This window comes from Felis catus, chromosome B2 (assembly GCF_018350175.1).
Source record: "Felis catus isolate Fca126 chromosome B2, F.catus_Fca126_mat1.0, whole genome shotgun sequence".
NCBI classification, from domain to species: domain Eukaryota; kingdom Metazoa; phylum Chordata; class Mammalia; order Carnivora; family Felidae; genus Felis; species Felis catus.
Genome location: NC_058372.1, coordinates 97,813,494 through 97,828,965, shown reverse-complemented (window position 1 = coordinate 97,828,965; position 15,472 = coordinate 97,813,494). Strand labels below are relative to the sequence as shown.

General features: G+C 43.4%; 1 protein-coding gene across 6 annotated transcripts in view; it reads right to left on the bottom strand.

The window, feature by feature from the left end:
* Positions 1-15,472, bottom strand: part of ARMC2 (armadillo repeat containing 2) — a 128,881-nt gene that overhangs the window by 98,660 nt on the left and 14,749 nt on the right. For 5 of the 6 annotated variants that reach the window (XM_045058609.1, XM_003986437.6, XM_019831054.3 and 2 more), the window contains 2 exons: positions 11,536-11,707; positions 4,477-4,684 (listed from right to left, as the gene is read on the bottom strand). In XM_045058609.1, coding sequence (XP_044914544.1) covers positions 4,477-4,684; positions 11,536-11,707 — 380 coding nt within the window. The remainder of the gene's footprint in view (positions 1-4,476; positions 4,685-11,535; positions 11,708-15,472) is intronic. The other variant, XM_045058611.1, reaches the window with a different exon arrangement.

Genomic DNA, 15,472 nt, shown 5'->3' with positions numbered 1-15,472 from the left:
TTAACCTGAAGCACTTGTTCCCTTGGTCTGTGTGTAGCAAGTTTCTGTGACTCGCAGAAAAGCCCTGTTACATGATAGGCTGCATGAGTTCTAATCTAGCAAACCCTCTTCCCCATGTATACAGACGCACACCAGCTGGAGGAGACCATCACCCTCAGCACTGTTCTCCTGTCTTTTCACCATCTGGATCTTGAATGGGGTCTTAACAGGGGCATCCCCCCTTCTTCTGTGGCTGGCCCACATCCTTAGGTTTCATTTCTTTAATTAAAGACTATTGGATATGTACCTTTCTGAACTAAGAGACTCACTCTTGGGGAAATCTGTTTCTTGCTCTATGTCTGAGGAGGTCAATGTCTGCTCTCAAATTACCCCTTGTTTTCATCTCCATTCCATAGACTCTGGCAGGTTAACTAGACTCTTCTGGTTGCAATATTCCAAGTGACAAAAACCTAAAGTACCGTAAGCCGTCCCTGTCAAAATAAATAAAGGAAAGAAGAGAAAGGAAAGGAGAGAGAGAGAGAGAGAGAGAGAGAGAGAGAGAGAAAGAAGGAAGGAAGAAGGGAAAGAAAGAAAGAAAGAAAGAAAGAAAGAAAGAAAGAAAGAAAGAAAGAAAGAAAGAAAGAACGAACACATTGGTTCACAAAACAGAGCTATCTACAATGTGGATATGGTGGTCTCAGGCACAGCTAGATCTAGGGGTATATAAATATATCATCCTTAAACTTGGTCAGTAGCTCCATTTCCTTGGCTCTGTTTACACATCACTTCCCCTCTCAGAGTTATCCTCCATGAGGCAATGAAATGGCCACTGTTGGCTCTAAGACCACATCATCTTTACCACTTATGAACTTGAAAGAGCACTTTCCTCAAAGGCTTTGGCAAAAGGCCCAGAGAGGAATTCAGCTGGCCTGTTTGGGATCATGTGCACACCCTGAGACCAACTGCTGTGACTGGTGGGCTGGAGAACTCTGATAGCCAGTCCGGGGCCTCATAACCACACCTGGGAAGGTATCTAGGGAACACAGAGTCCCTCTCTAAACACTGACTGAGCAGGACTTATTATACGATGCAAAAAGAAGCATGCTAGGTAGACAAAAATAACCAAGCCCATACGCAGTGTAAAGTTTGCTCCATGTTTTGTAGTTTGGGGTTGGAACTATTTCTCTATTTCATTGATGGCATTTATTTCTGTGTTTTTCATTCTCTGCTGCTTTTGTTCAGTTTCTGCAGAATGCCTTTGCTTTACCATCTTTAACCAGAAGCCCTCATTTCTTATTTTTTTAAATGTCTATTTATTTATTTTGAGAGAAAGGGAGAGAGAGCATGCAAGCTGGGGAGGGGCAGACAGAGAGGGAGAGAGATAATCCCAAGCAGGCTGTGCACAGCCCCACACAGGGCTCGATCCCCAAACCATGAGATCGTGACTTGAGCCGAAATCAAGAGTTGGCCGCTTAACCAAATGAGCCACTCCGATGCCCTCCTCTTTTCTTATTTTTGACTCCCAAAACACCACTGGCACTTGACAACTTACAAATAAGGCTTTTAAGCCTTATTAATCATTCTACCACCTACAGTGAAAACTGGGAGGAGAGGGGAATGAAGGAGCACAGTTGTTTCCATTTTACAGATTAGAAAACTGAGCCCAGCATGCAGATAAATCAAATGGCTGAGAGAGAAGTGAACCTACATCCAAGGACCACAGCTCCCAGCAAAGAGTTCTTGACTGCTCTTGGGCTTTCCTCCTGAAGACTGCATTTCCAAACCGCAATAGTTTGAATATTTACACAGAAAGCCTTAAAAGGTTTTTAAGCAGATATATGAAAGGGTTCATCAGACTGAACCACTGGATGGATGGATAGATGGATGGTTGGACAGATGGACAGAGATATATATACATATGTATTTTAATGGAAGCTTTATTATTTTCAATCCACATGCCAACTCAAAGTAAGAGACAGTGTAGTGTTGCTACGGGGCAGGCCTGCCAAACCTTAAATGGATCCTTAAATGGACACACAGAGAGTGGCGTAATTGCACCGCTGTTTGAAGATGACAGGTTGATAAGTGCTTGAGAGTATGTTCTCTTTTGGAACGTTAAATAGTCCCCCAAGATCTTGTTTATGATGATGCCTTGCTTAGCAAATCCTTTTTCCATCACGACCGGCATAAAGTGAAACTCCAGTCCATCCCAGGTCTGAGTTGTCCATATTCTAAGTGAATTCTCGTTCACTGGAACAAACTGACCCTTTACTCCCCAGCTGAGAAGCACTCAGCGGGAAGGGCCGCTCCCCCATCCACGGTGTAAGGACCGTGCACGGGCAGCAGGCGCTCACTTCCTCTGTCCCCTTGAAGAGATCTGCTGGTCTCCTCAAGCCGGAGTCATCTCATGCCTCCTCCTTTTCTACTTTGCATTCCCTTCCCTCCCTTCTCCTGCCAGCCCAGCTCACTGACAAGAGCCTTCATTTTCTACATTATGGTTTAAAGATGGAAAAATGTTAATTGAGTAAGGCTTTAGCATCAAAAGTGGGAATACTCCACTGCATAGCAAAGATCATTTCTTGGAATTATTCACTTAAATGTTTACAAGAAACAATTATCAAGTGTCCCAGATTGATTCACAAATGCAATTAATGAAGGAATTGCTAATAGTTTCCATTTTCCGGTTTGTTTTAATCCTACTGTATAAACTGTCTTTTTGGCGCCACTCCACCAAAAACCCATCGATGATGAAAGGAGGTACAGATTCATAAAGCAGAAATGTTACTGGAAGTTAAACTTGCCAGGGTGCAATGCAAACCCAACTCAGACACAATCATTACACGACGCAAAAGCCATCCTAACAAAACAGAAAAAAAAAACAATTAGTGCCGCTGCCAACACCTCATAATTCTGGACAGTCAGGAAGAGGTGATTCCAGTCCCTAATTGATTTCTCCTTTGCTGTTTGTGGGATCAAATATGTAACTGAAAATGCCTTTGCTGTCCCTGACGGAAGACATAATGAACTCTGGCTTGCCAGATTATTCTGCAACATCTGAAGGTTTGCAAAATAAAATAAAGTACAATAAAATAAAACAGCTCTTGTCTGGTTTTTCCTCGTCAACTTTAATTACTATAAGGATGGGTGCAGCAAGAGAAATGTTTCCTTTTCGCTTCAGTGCTGGAGCAACACGAGCTCTCCCGCAGTCTTTCATGTGCAAGCTCTGAGGTCTGCAGCCTATTCTTACTCACCGACTGGAAAAGATTGGTTGCAATGGCCAGTTTGATGTTTTGTGCTCAGCTCCCAGAGTCCCAATTGGAAGTCATTCTCTTCCACTTAAGGAGACATTTCATTTTTCCTTTAATTTAAAAAATGTTCTGAACGCAAAGCAACATTACAAGGACCGCTGGGTTGCCTAATATAAATTCCACATGCGCGACACTCTTCAGGCTGTGTCAGCAGACAAGGTCAGTTTAGCTAAACTAACCAGCTGCCAAGCAGCCAGTTCCGGGAAAATTTTAAGCACGCTGCGTGTGTACAAGCCAAAGTCAGACCCAAAATCTAAAGTGAGGGCAACAAGCACTCGATCTTAAAATGGCCCATGGAATTTAATCTTGTTAAGCAAATTTGAACCAGGCAATTGTCCATAATGACCCAATGGAAAGTCAAAGAAAAATATCTCTAACTGAATGACCCTGTCCAGTCCAGGACCTTCTGCCTATCTTGGCATCATTATTGGCTGGGACTGGAGAACAGAGGCTTCTCTCCCAACTCCACCCCTGACCCCCATCCCTAGTTATTCAAGGCTTCTTTAGGAAAACACCAGGGTGAGAATTCACATGGTCTGTACAGTGAACATTTCTCCACAAATCTTTAATATGATAAGAAAATTGTTCCTCAATTTTTTAGGGGAAGCCCTAGAAAGCCCTGCCTAGGAACGTGGTATGAAATAAAGTAATTCCCAATAATTCATTTTATGAGGTATTAGTAGACAGATACCATGGATAACAGAAATCTATAGGATTCTTCTGTTTTAACTGTTTACCCATTGACAAAATGAATGTTTAAATCCAAGTATCTACTGGAGAATAAAATAAGTGTCCACTCTTCAATGGAATTAACAACAGTGAACTAGTCCAAAGGGAGGGAATAAGAGATTCCAGGCCAGGCAAGAATCCCAAATAACGCACAAACAGAACAATCACTCATCACTCAAGGGCTGGCTGGAACAGTCTAAAGCAAAGACTTTTGACAGTCCTATCAACGCAGCACTTGGCAGGTATGAATAAACGTTTTCCCAAGAATTAAATAGGGAATGATGTAAAATCAACTCCATCTAGCCATGAAGAAAAAAAGTCTTTCCTATTCATGCATCATTAACTTAAAAATTTGTTTATGTAAAAGGGAAAATGCAAATCAATCATCTCCATAAGATAAGGAAACAAACTGGTATTGACAGTTATCCAGACCAGAAAATCAAATCAAAAGAATACTGACCCTCCACTTCTGAGATGAGATGGCAAGGATGTTGTCCCTTTAAACATTTCTTGCTCCTGAATTTCACTGAAGCCCCCATCGTAAGTTAGCTGAAGTGGGTGACTCTTTAAGTGGCCCATGGCGTTTGATTCTGTTAAATAAATCCCATTTATTTTCACCATAGGGTCCCCCTTCACAACGGTTTCTTTGGATTCCACTGTCTTCTTTGCTGTAACAATCAAGGAAATGTTTCGTCAAAGTATTTCTTACTTTAAGAATCACTATTTCAATGTTTTTTTTTTTTTTTTCAGTCTGAGAATTGGTACAATGTAAAAGTTATATGTTACTTATAACCAAGTCTGGAATTGTATGGCCAAAGCCTACCTGGACACCTACAATACCTCACCACTATTTCAGGCTTGGTGGCACCAATTCATCAGAAACGAGTGGGATCTTCTCTTGACTCTCTGAGTCTACCAGAGGACAAACACTCATATTAGGTTTATGAATAACTCCGTCCACATTTAAATACATCTGCATCCCAGAATGATGACTCCTTTTCCTGAATTTGATCATGTTAATAATTTTTCATTCAAAAAATCTTGAGTGCCTCCATGATATCAGGCACTGGTCTACACATTCAAGATGTAGCAGTGACAAAACAAAGATCCCTGACTTCTTAGGGCTTATATCCTAATAGGTATGAAGAGATAATAAATAATATACCATGATAAATGAGGTATATTATAGAATAACTGCTACGGAAACAAAACAAAACAAAACAAAGCATAAGTAGAAAAATGGAGAAAACTAAAGAGGATTGGGGATGGGGACAGGTAGCAGTTTTGAACAGGGTGGGTATGGTAGGCAAACCCTTAATGGAGGCAAGGCATCTGGCTATCAGTTGATGAGGGACAATCTTCCTTGCAGAGGGATTAGCAGGTATGGAGCTCTTAAGGCAGGAGTGTGCCTGGCATGCTTAAGGCACAATAGGAGTGGAGTATGTGAGGGAGAAGAAGAAGAGAGGTGATCAGAGGGGCAGCAGCCAGATGGTGGAGGCCTTACACACCACTGCTAGGTGGTAGGAAGACAGCTTTGGCTTATAAGGCTTTCTAAAGAGGAGTAAGATAATAAGAGTTGCAAAAAGTCCAGTCTCTAAACTGAAACATCTATTGTGTCCATGACTGCAGATTCTTAAACTTGTGATACAACAGTGTTTATCAACAAATGGCCATTAGGCATAGTTCATCTGTGATGCTGCTACCATGCTTGAATCTCTGAGAGAATATTTTTTTCAAAAGGGCAGGGAGGGATGAGGTTTTATAGAAAAACGCTGTTTTGCAAACACCCAAAGTGTCTTTTCCTGCACTTGAACGAGCAAACCAATAAAAACCAACAAAATCACTTGGTCCACTCTGACCAAGCCCCCTGCTTTCAAAACAATGCATTTCAAAACTGAAAGAAACTTTAGAGATCAGCTAGCCCAAATTTCAATTTTCAGATGAGAAAACTGAAAACCCAAAGGTTAAGTGACCAGTCTCAGTTCACAGAGCAAGTTTGGGGAGAGCCGGGACCATACAGTAGGAGGAGCGTAGGCTTTGCCCTTCCATCGGACTTGGGGTCAAGTATTGGCTGACCTACGCAGGCAGGTCACTCCACCTTTCTCTCAGCTTTCTCAGTAGTCCCCGCCTCTTAGGGATGTGGTGAGAATTAAACAATGTGGCCTAGTAAAGTGATTTACTCAAAACCCAGAAGTTATTTCATCATCATTAAGGGAACCCAAGAATCCCGACTTCTGGTCCAGGGCACGCTCAATAGCACCACTCTGCCTTAAATATCTTTCCTACTGAATAACAGAGCACATGTTTTGTTTTAGGTCACAAAGCATCTTTAGCCTATTCCTGTATTTTAACATTTGTTTCTTTCCTTCATTTACTCCATGGATATTTACTAGGCACTCACTGCTACATGCCAGGTGCTGCTCCAGGTGCTGGCGGTCTAACCAAGAAGTCCCAGCGGTCAGGGAGCTTCTCTTCTAGAGGGGAAACACACCCATACTCATAGGGGGAGTTGCTGCGGCCCCCTGTAACTTCACAATCTATTGGAGTGAGCTGCCACTTATTACTACAGCGAAGAGCTGCCCTGGGGCTCAGTCTTCCTCCTGATGGATGTCCACCATTAAACTGAGCATTCGTAACAATGCCCTGTGTGTCCCTGGTAAATATCTGTAGCACATTGTACTAATTTTGTAATGGATCATGGCTCAACTTCAAAAGTCTACAACAGGGGTGACTCAGTCAGTTAAGTGGCCGACTTCAGCTCAGGTCATGACCTCATGGCTCGAAGCCTCGTGAGTTCGAGCCCCGCGTCGGGCTCTGTGCTGACAGCTCAGAGCCTGGAGCCTGCTTCAGATTCTGTGTCTCCCTCTCTCTCTGCCCCTCCCCTGCTCACACTCTGTCTCTCTCTCTTTCTCAAAAATAAATAAACATTAAAAAAAAGAAGTCTACAACAAATAGTATTACTATACAGGAACGGTTCCATTTCACAGATATTGCTTTGGCACCTACTATATATTAGACCCGTTTTAGGTTCTCAGGCTCTTTTCCTACCGAAAGAAATAAAGAAAACCTCTCTTCCTACTGAAGCTGCTCAGTCTAGTAGGGGAGATAGAGAGGCGGACATGTAAAGAGAGAAATGCAGTACAGCATGGTCTGAGCCAGTAAGGGTGGTATAGAGAACAGGAGAGTCCTGAGGGGTGTGGAAGTTGGTTAGGGAAAGATTCATAGAGGAGGCAGAGCCTGAGAAGTATTCTTCAAGGATTAACAGGAGGCAAAAAGGAGTTCTGTGAAAAAGGAACAAAAGTCTGGAGTCAGAGTTAGCTTTACGTGCATACATGCTGTATAGTCAAGCAGGGCCCCACACAAAGAAGGGCCCTATGCTTGGCTGTCGCCATCTTGAAATTCCCAATAATTTAATAAAGAGCCCCACATTCTCATTTTGCACTGGGTCCAGCAATTATAGAGCAGCTCCTGCAAGAGGCTTGAATCAGCAGGACCAGGATGGGAAACTGCAAGGAGTTCCAAACCGCTGGTGCACAGGCTGTGGAGGGTAGGGAAAGGAGAGTCAAAAGAAGGGCCTGGAATGTTAGGCTAGGTCACTACGGAGCTGTGCTTGATGAGGAGCAGAGATTGTATCCCCTAGGCCAGGAGTCAGCAAACTAACCACCAAATCTAGTCTGCCTCCTGTTTTCGTACTGCCTACAAACTCAGAATGGTTTTTACATTTTTAAATGGTTGGGAAGAAATCAAAAAGAGAACACTATCTTGTGTCATGTGAAAATTACAGGACATTCAAGTTTCAGTGGCCATAAATCAGTCTATGTGGCTTTCCCACTACAACAGCAGAGTTGAGTAGGTTGAGCAGAGACTATATGGCCCATGAGGTCTAAAATATTTACTCTCTGGCCCTTTACAGAAAAAGTCTGCCAACTTCTGTGCTAGGTCAGCATTTCCCAAACTGCATTTTTCAAAAGATAGATCCCACAGTCAAGTACATTTGTAAAATTCTGGGTTGAATTAAAATTAAATAGGCATCTTTACTGACCCTCAAATATGCCCATGTGCGCCAGGACTCTCCAAGAGGGAGAGGAAGCAGGCAGATTGATTTGAGTGCTGAACCACTTTTCCAAGGGAATGCTGGAACTCAGTTTGGCAAACACTCCTTTAAGGCACAGGGAGCCCTCCAAAGGGTTTTCAGCAAGAAGATGATGCAATTTGATTTTTATTTGCTTCCTGGCCCATATGGCACGCACAGAAAATAATCATTTTCACGGTCCACTGGGATGAAGGGAGAAGGCGGCTGCTCACAGCCATGTGTGGTTGGCAGCTTGGTTTCTCCAGGCTCTTCTGGCTGCTCTAAGGGCTAAGGGTCATCAGTGAGCTGAGGGAGGATGAGAAAGGGGCCTAGAAGGCCAAGCACAAGGCAAGAGGTGAGAACAGAAGTGCAGCAGTGGTGAGAAAGGGAAATGCGGACCCAGAAGATGCTTAGGAAGCCCATTTAGGAAGCCTGTCGAGGGCTCTCCCTGTGAAGGCAAAGAGGGCAGGGAATGGGGGGGGGGGGGGGGAGGACTGCCCTGAGGTCTCTGTCCAGCTTGAGTAACTGGGGCGGCCTTAGCATCACTGCCATGTCCAGCCAAAAAGCCTATTTCAACACAGAGCAATTAAACTGCTGGTCCTATGAAGATCACTACACACCTCTCTTCCCCTTTCATTTTCTTAAATCAGGAATTCCAAGCCTGCCACCACACCCCCAGCCCTGCCCGAGGCAGAGTCGGCTACAGATGACTTCACATCAAAGGAAGGGGCACACCCTCTGTCTCCAAGCGAGGCTGCCTTTACACCCCAGTCACCCACCGAAAGACACCTTTACTAAACAATAGAGTCTCTGACACAAAGCCCAGGGAGCTCCTGCACAAATGACAATAATTCCAAGGCTGCAGCATTAAAATATACATGTATACCATATATAATAACATACAACATATTTTTTTAATTGGGCAACGGTGCTTTTAAAATGACTCCGACTTTTTACTGCCATTGTTTCCTGAGTGCTGACACAGACCCCAGGGCTGATGAGCAGGGAGCACCTGCAGACAGGGTGGATAAAAGGACGGCAACAAAGACCTGTTTCTGACCGCTCGGAGGCGTGGGGACGGCCTCGGTGCTGGGAAATGACAGCTGCAGATGGCACCTCCCAAGCACAGGTGTGCTGTGGGTGCACAGTCGAGGGCCAGGCGGCCTCGAAGGGAAGGCACAGAGCCACAAGGGAAGCAAAGAAGGTGGGGATGGTGGGTGAAGCACTGTCTCTCCGGTCACTCCCCTGTAGACGTGAACAGCTCAGGAAGCAGCAAGGCTCCCACAGCGAGCAACCAGGAGTTAACCAGGAGGCGGCATTCAGGCTTGATAGCAAAACGTCTAGCAAACAACAGTACCGGCACACGAGCTCTACCACCCGTTTACAAGGAGTGACGCTGTTCCTCTCTAGGTCTGACCTCAACCCCTGACCCCGGACTCCAGATCCCATCCCCTCTCCTGCTGGCAGGGGCTTTGCTCCTGCAATTACCAATCCTTCCGGATCTAACTGGTCTAACTGGGGCCCTGGTGGGGGAACGGTTGAAAAGTTCCTCAGGTGATCCTAAGGTGCAGCTATAGCTGAGAAACTGAAGTCAGATGAGGTCTCTCCCTCACTTAAACCCTGCCCTGGCTCTTCAGTGCAAGCAGAGTAAAGTCTGGGCTGGTTTCCACAGCTTGGCCCTGCCGGGCCGTGGCCTCCGTTCCTTTCACGTTCCCACGGTTAACCACCTTCCCGCCACACTGGCCTTCCCAGCCTCCACCATCCGAGCCTCCCCCCGTCTCGGGCCTCGCTGTCCCTCAGTACGGGCACCTCATCCACAGGTTTCTATAGACCTGCCTTTCTCTCCCTAGTCACGTTTCAACCCAGGGGTCACCTCCTCAAGCACGTTCCTGTGCCACCTGAGCTACTCCCGCCATGACATTCTCCATCCTGTCATCTTGCGTATCTTCTTCATAGCCCTCGTCGGACCCAAATTATCTTATTTCTTTGTTTTCCCGTTTACTGTCTATCCCCCCTCACAAGCTCTTTGAAGGCAGGACCCTGTGAACCTAGAATGGTATCTGGCACTTAGAAGGGGTTCAATAAATATCTGATTGACTGACTGTTAGAAAGGAAACAAATTGGGACATCGAGGTAAAGCAAGTTGCCTAATTATATATCCTGTGACAGCATCTGTTACCGTGTGACATGAGTGCCCTGGATTGCCTATTTCCCTTTCTTCATGACTTCTTCATGAGTCTCTTTGGCCATGTCAGGGATTACAGGGATCAGAGGGACCAGAACATGAGTAAAGTGGGCTGGGGAGACATAGGGAACTGCAGCCCATACCCCGGGCTAATGGGAGTGGATGGGTGCCACACGGAACAAAGGCCCAGGACTGCCAGATCTTCTAATTTTTTCATAAGAAGTCATAAATCTGGATGCTTCCATGAGATCTTCTACCTTTAAGTGTTGGTGACTCATTAAAAGAAAACCCTTGAATATCAAACAAGTAGGATCCTCAGGCAGTGACTTGTAACTTTTGGGATCCATCTTCAGATAATCTCCTCTCTGTGACTGTACACCTACCCCTATTCATCTTATTGATTGAAGGAGGGCCTGTTCTGCAGCCCCTAGTAAAGTGGTTTTCCAACTTTTTGGACTACATGCAGTAAAAATAAGTTCATAATATAAATTAAGTGCAATATATAATAAATTAATAATATGACCCTGAACACACATGTACGTGACCACAGTAAGGTCTCCTTGAAGCAATACTTGCCCTACGATCTGTGATGTGCCCTGATGTCTTCCATTCTATTCTATTCTATTTCATTTTTTTTTTCTCTCAATACTGGTGTGATGCTCTAGACTGACTGTCATCCCACTAAAGAGACATTTCCTGCAGAATCTGAAAAACTCTTAGTGTACTCTGGACAGGGGTTGATTCCAATGTTTGGGGCACACATTAGAGTTTGAGGTCTGTAGCACCTCTGCCTCCAGGTGTAGATACCTGCCAGCAATTCTGTGGGAAAGAACTGGAAAAGCCTCCAACTTTAGCTTACTTTGTCACATGGGATTGGAAAGGTATCTTCAAAGACCTAAGCTTAGGGCACATTGTATGAATCTTTAAATGTGCCTAATGAAACGAACAACTGTTTGAACTAATTTAAAAAATCGCTTGTTTCCAATATAGGTGAACTCCTTCATTAGAAACACTTAACCCTAATATTCTTTTCCTACCAGTAACTTTTTTAAAAAAAACTGTGATATTTAGGTACTCTTCATGAATGCCCAGAAAAATATACAATGTTTCTTCACCAGCTTTTGCATAATATTAACTAAGTGTTACTGTAAAAAAATCCTGTGGGGTTTGAAAAAAAGTCCTGTAAAAATAACTTGTATGTGCAAATTCAAATCACCTGCCCCCCCCCCCCCTCTGGTTTAAAGGATGTCACCCAGCCTTACGCTCAGCGGGAGGAAGCGTCCTGTCAGGCAGAAGAGCCCCCTGGGAGGCCGCCCTGAATAAGCGCGCCCGGGCACTGCTTATTCTTCTCATCTTTGCAGCGTCCACTGGGGGTTTGGGAAAGGAAAGGCACAGGTCCTCCTCCAGAGCGGGAGATGCCGGAGCTTTCGGTCTCTGGAAAGAGATTTTTCAAATGATTGGCATGAGTTTCCACGTCTCAAATAAGACCCCCACCCTGGCACTGGCACCGACACCTCCAGGGGGGGCTTCCAGCTTCGCTTCACCCCGCCACTCGATTCTACACCTCATGGGCCATTTTATCTCACGTATGTGTATGTATAGCAACTTCCCATTGCTTTTGTCAAATATATTGTATTAAATCCTCTATCGGGCTTAGCACATTCGAAAAAACAATTTATGCACGCTAGGAACCAGGTATCTGTATAAGAGACTGTAATATTGACACAGTATACTCAAAATGCTTTGTAAATTTTTGTGTTCCTGCCAGCTCAGAAAACAGTTACTTGGCACCCATACATGTCAAGAATTATGGGGAATATAAATACTGCCTTAACATATTTTGGACTCCAGAAAAGTATTTTTTTAAGAGTATAAATATCCTTGAATAATTTAGATTATAAAGTCATAAAACCTAAGAGCAAGAAGTTGTCTTGGACTTATGATATAAAAATGTTTTATTTTCTACCTCTCAGAATTCTATGCTGATACCCCTGTGAAAAGGAATATTATGGGCAACATTCCAATTCCTTAAAGACTTTAAAAAGTACCAGCACAACGGGGCGCCCGGGTGGCTCAGTCAGTTGAGCGGCTGACTTCGGCTCAGGTCATGATGAGTTCAAGTCCCACACTGGGCTTGCTGCTGTCAACATGGAGCCTGCTTTGCATCTTCTGTCCCCTTCTCTCTCTGCCCCTCCCCTGCTTCGTTCTCTCCCTCCCTCCCTCGCTGTCAAAAATAAATAAAACATTTAAAAATAAATAAATAGAAATACCAGCACCAAGCACTGTGCCACCCAGAGCACCCTGCGGTCCCACTTTCAGGTGGTGGTGCCCTCCAGCCCAGCGCCCAGCCCAGCGCCAGAACCTCACGTGGGCCTCAACTCCCACTTCTGGTGTGGCTTGGTGAGCCACCCTGCCTCCCTCCAACCTTAACAAGATCATCTGCTTATGAACGAGCAATTTTATGGCAGCAGGTGCTTTTAGCTCTCTAACCAAGAACAACTGAGTTAGAGTTCCTGAAGTTACTTACGTAATATGTGAAATGAGTGATTCTCAATCTGGCAGGTTAATCAACAAATTTCTTAAAAATCCAGTGTGAAATTTAAGTCAGATAATTGGGAAAAATGAGTGAGGTTATCTATCATACATGGCACATAATTCCCAACACTCATTTTCTCGTATACGTTAATAGAACCTCGACATCTATATTAGACTTCTCCTTCCAATAAGTTGCTTCTTTCAACACTGATGATATTTTTCAAAATATTTTTTTGTATCATTTCATTCATTTGCAATTAGAATCAACCCATAAGCCAGATAGAAAAATATTAGCTTCGTGACTTTAGAGAAGTGTGTCTTCTCTAAAGGTAAATAAAGCAGCTTTAAATAAAGAAGGTAAATAAACCTTCTCTAAAGGTAAACAAAATAATCAGCCTAATATAGGGGAAGAGTAAATGACTCTGAGATCAAACCCAAACTGGAGTGCAGTCGATTTACTAGTAGTGGAGTGAACTTGGGCAGGCCATTCCTTTCTCTGAACTTGCCCAGCTACCAAATGGAGATAGGAGGCCTCTTCTTTCAGGGACGCTGACAAACATACAATTCCCTCTATGGAAACTCAAGAAATGAAGCTCCCTTCCCTATGTAAGTTGCTCACCCTTTGTTAACCAGATTTGGTTCCAAGTTACTTTTAAGTCTCAAAAGTCAAGGCCCTAGCCTCTGACACAACTTGGCTGGAAAAAAAGATTTTGAATTCAGAGGGGTCTCTTCTGAAGGGGCAACACTCATTTGTCTGTATAAATTATGCTATATTTACGTAATAGTCCCTTTACTGTTTAGTCTAATTGTTACAAAATATTCATAAGAATGCCACTTAGGTCATGAAACTAATAGTAACAAAAAAAAAGCAAAAAATATAATACAGGAAAATAAGAGCTTTATGAAAGGTGAAGTATATAAGGATAATGTCAATATTGAATGTAGATAGGAGGTTTTCTTATCTCAGAATGCCAGTGCTCTGCAGGTACCCTGAATCTGAAACAAAGATTGAGAAGTCTGCCAATTAATAATAATGTAAATAAAGTGGATGACTTCTTTGATAGATGCCCTAACAGTTATAAATGTTTTGGGTACTAAGTAAAAGATCTTATAAAAAGGGAAAATATGCAAAGCTAATTTTTATCCAAAGGAAAATAACTCAATTATCTCTGCATGGCAAGATAAATCCCTTTAACTGCCCCTTGATAAAAGATATCATTTTCCTAGTGCAAAATTAGTCATTGTGTAGTGAAAAATGAGTCCCATTTGACTATTGTCCTTAACTAAAATCATGTACCCCATTTAAACATATACCTCACTGGACTACTTAAAGTATAAGTAATACATGTAAGTGTTTTTAGTTCTTCAAGGGAAAACCACTGAACAAGACATCAATTTCTGTCCTGCCAGGTTCTACAAAATGTTCTTCCACTTTGTAGAGCAAACTGGCTTTTATGAAGCAAAACAGTAAAAGAACTTTTTTTCTTGTAAGATTCAATTTTAGAATTTCAGAGAACAATGTAAGTAAGTTGAAATTTTCACTTGAGAACCTCACCTCAGTCACTTTGTGTGTCATGACACTAACCAGTGACTTGAATATAATCAAGGACACTGAGAAAGTCAGATTTTAAGCTCTGTTCTGGCTGTTCAAACTGCTAGAGTTTGTTGAAGAAAGAAAGAATTTTCATAGAATAACCCAATCGAAAAAGACAAAATTCCTAGAACATTTAAGGAATCTGCCTGGCCTTGACTTTTCTCCCAGTATCGTGGGCCTCGACCAATTTTTGGCATGGCTCCTCTGGACCACCAGATGGAAAGGCAGGGTCTCCCCTATTCTACAGGAAGGGGAGTCTGCCATATCCCACCTCAGGAAGTTGCGATGATTTAATTTGCAGAGCAACAAAACACACACACACACACACACACACACACACACACACACACACACACACAAGACCTCTTGGAAGTTAGAAAGCAAATATTAAAAATTCCTGGAAATGAAGAAGGGTGTTTTTGCCCTCTCTGCTTCGGCAGGAACATCCATCTTTTTCCCCTTGGACACCAGTACTTCCAGTTCTTGAGCCTTCACATTCGGATGGGGACTCACATCACTGGCTATCTGCTACCCTCTCCCCCCAGCCCACCCCTCCCAGTTTTCAGGCCTTTAGGCTTTGACTGGAATTAGGCCACTGGCTTTCCTGGGCCTCCAGCTTGCAGATGGCAGACCGAGGGGGACTTCTCAGGCTCCTTAATCATGTGAACCAATCCCTCAAAATAAATCTCTTTCTATATATCTATCTGTGTCTGTCTGTCTGTCTGTCTGTCTATCTATCTATCTATCTATCTATCTATCTATCTATCTACTGGTCTTTTTCTCTGGAAAACTCCAAGTCTTGATACAATTGTAGATAAATTATACCTCAGTAAAGCTGTTAAAACAATTCCTTCAAGCCTATAACCCTTGGATGTGGTAACTGTATGTGCACCTCTATTACTATGATTTTCTCCACAGGTACGCTGGGCTCCTCTGTCACTCTCAGCATGTGATTCACTGTTGTAATGTTCCCATTCAGAAATGGTGACAGAAAGAACATTGCTTTGACATTCTCATTCTCATTCTTTTTCTTACCCTGGATCTCCCCTATCCCCAAGGTATATATGGGA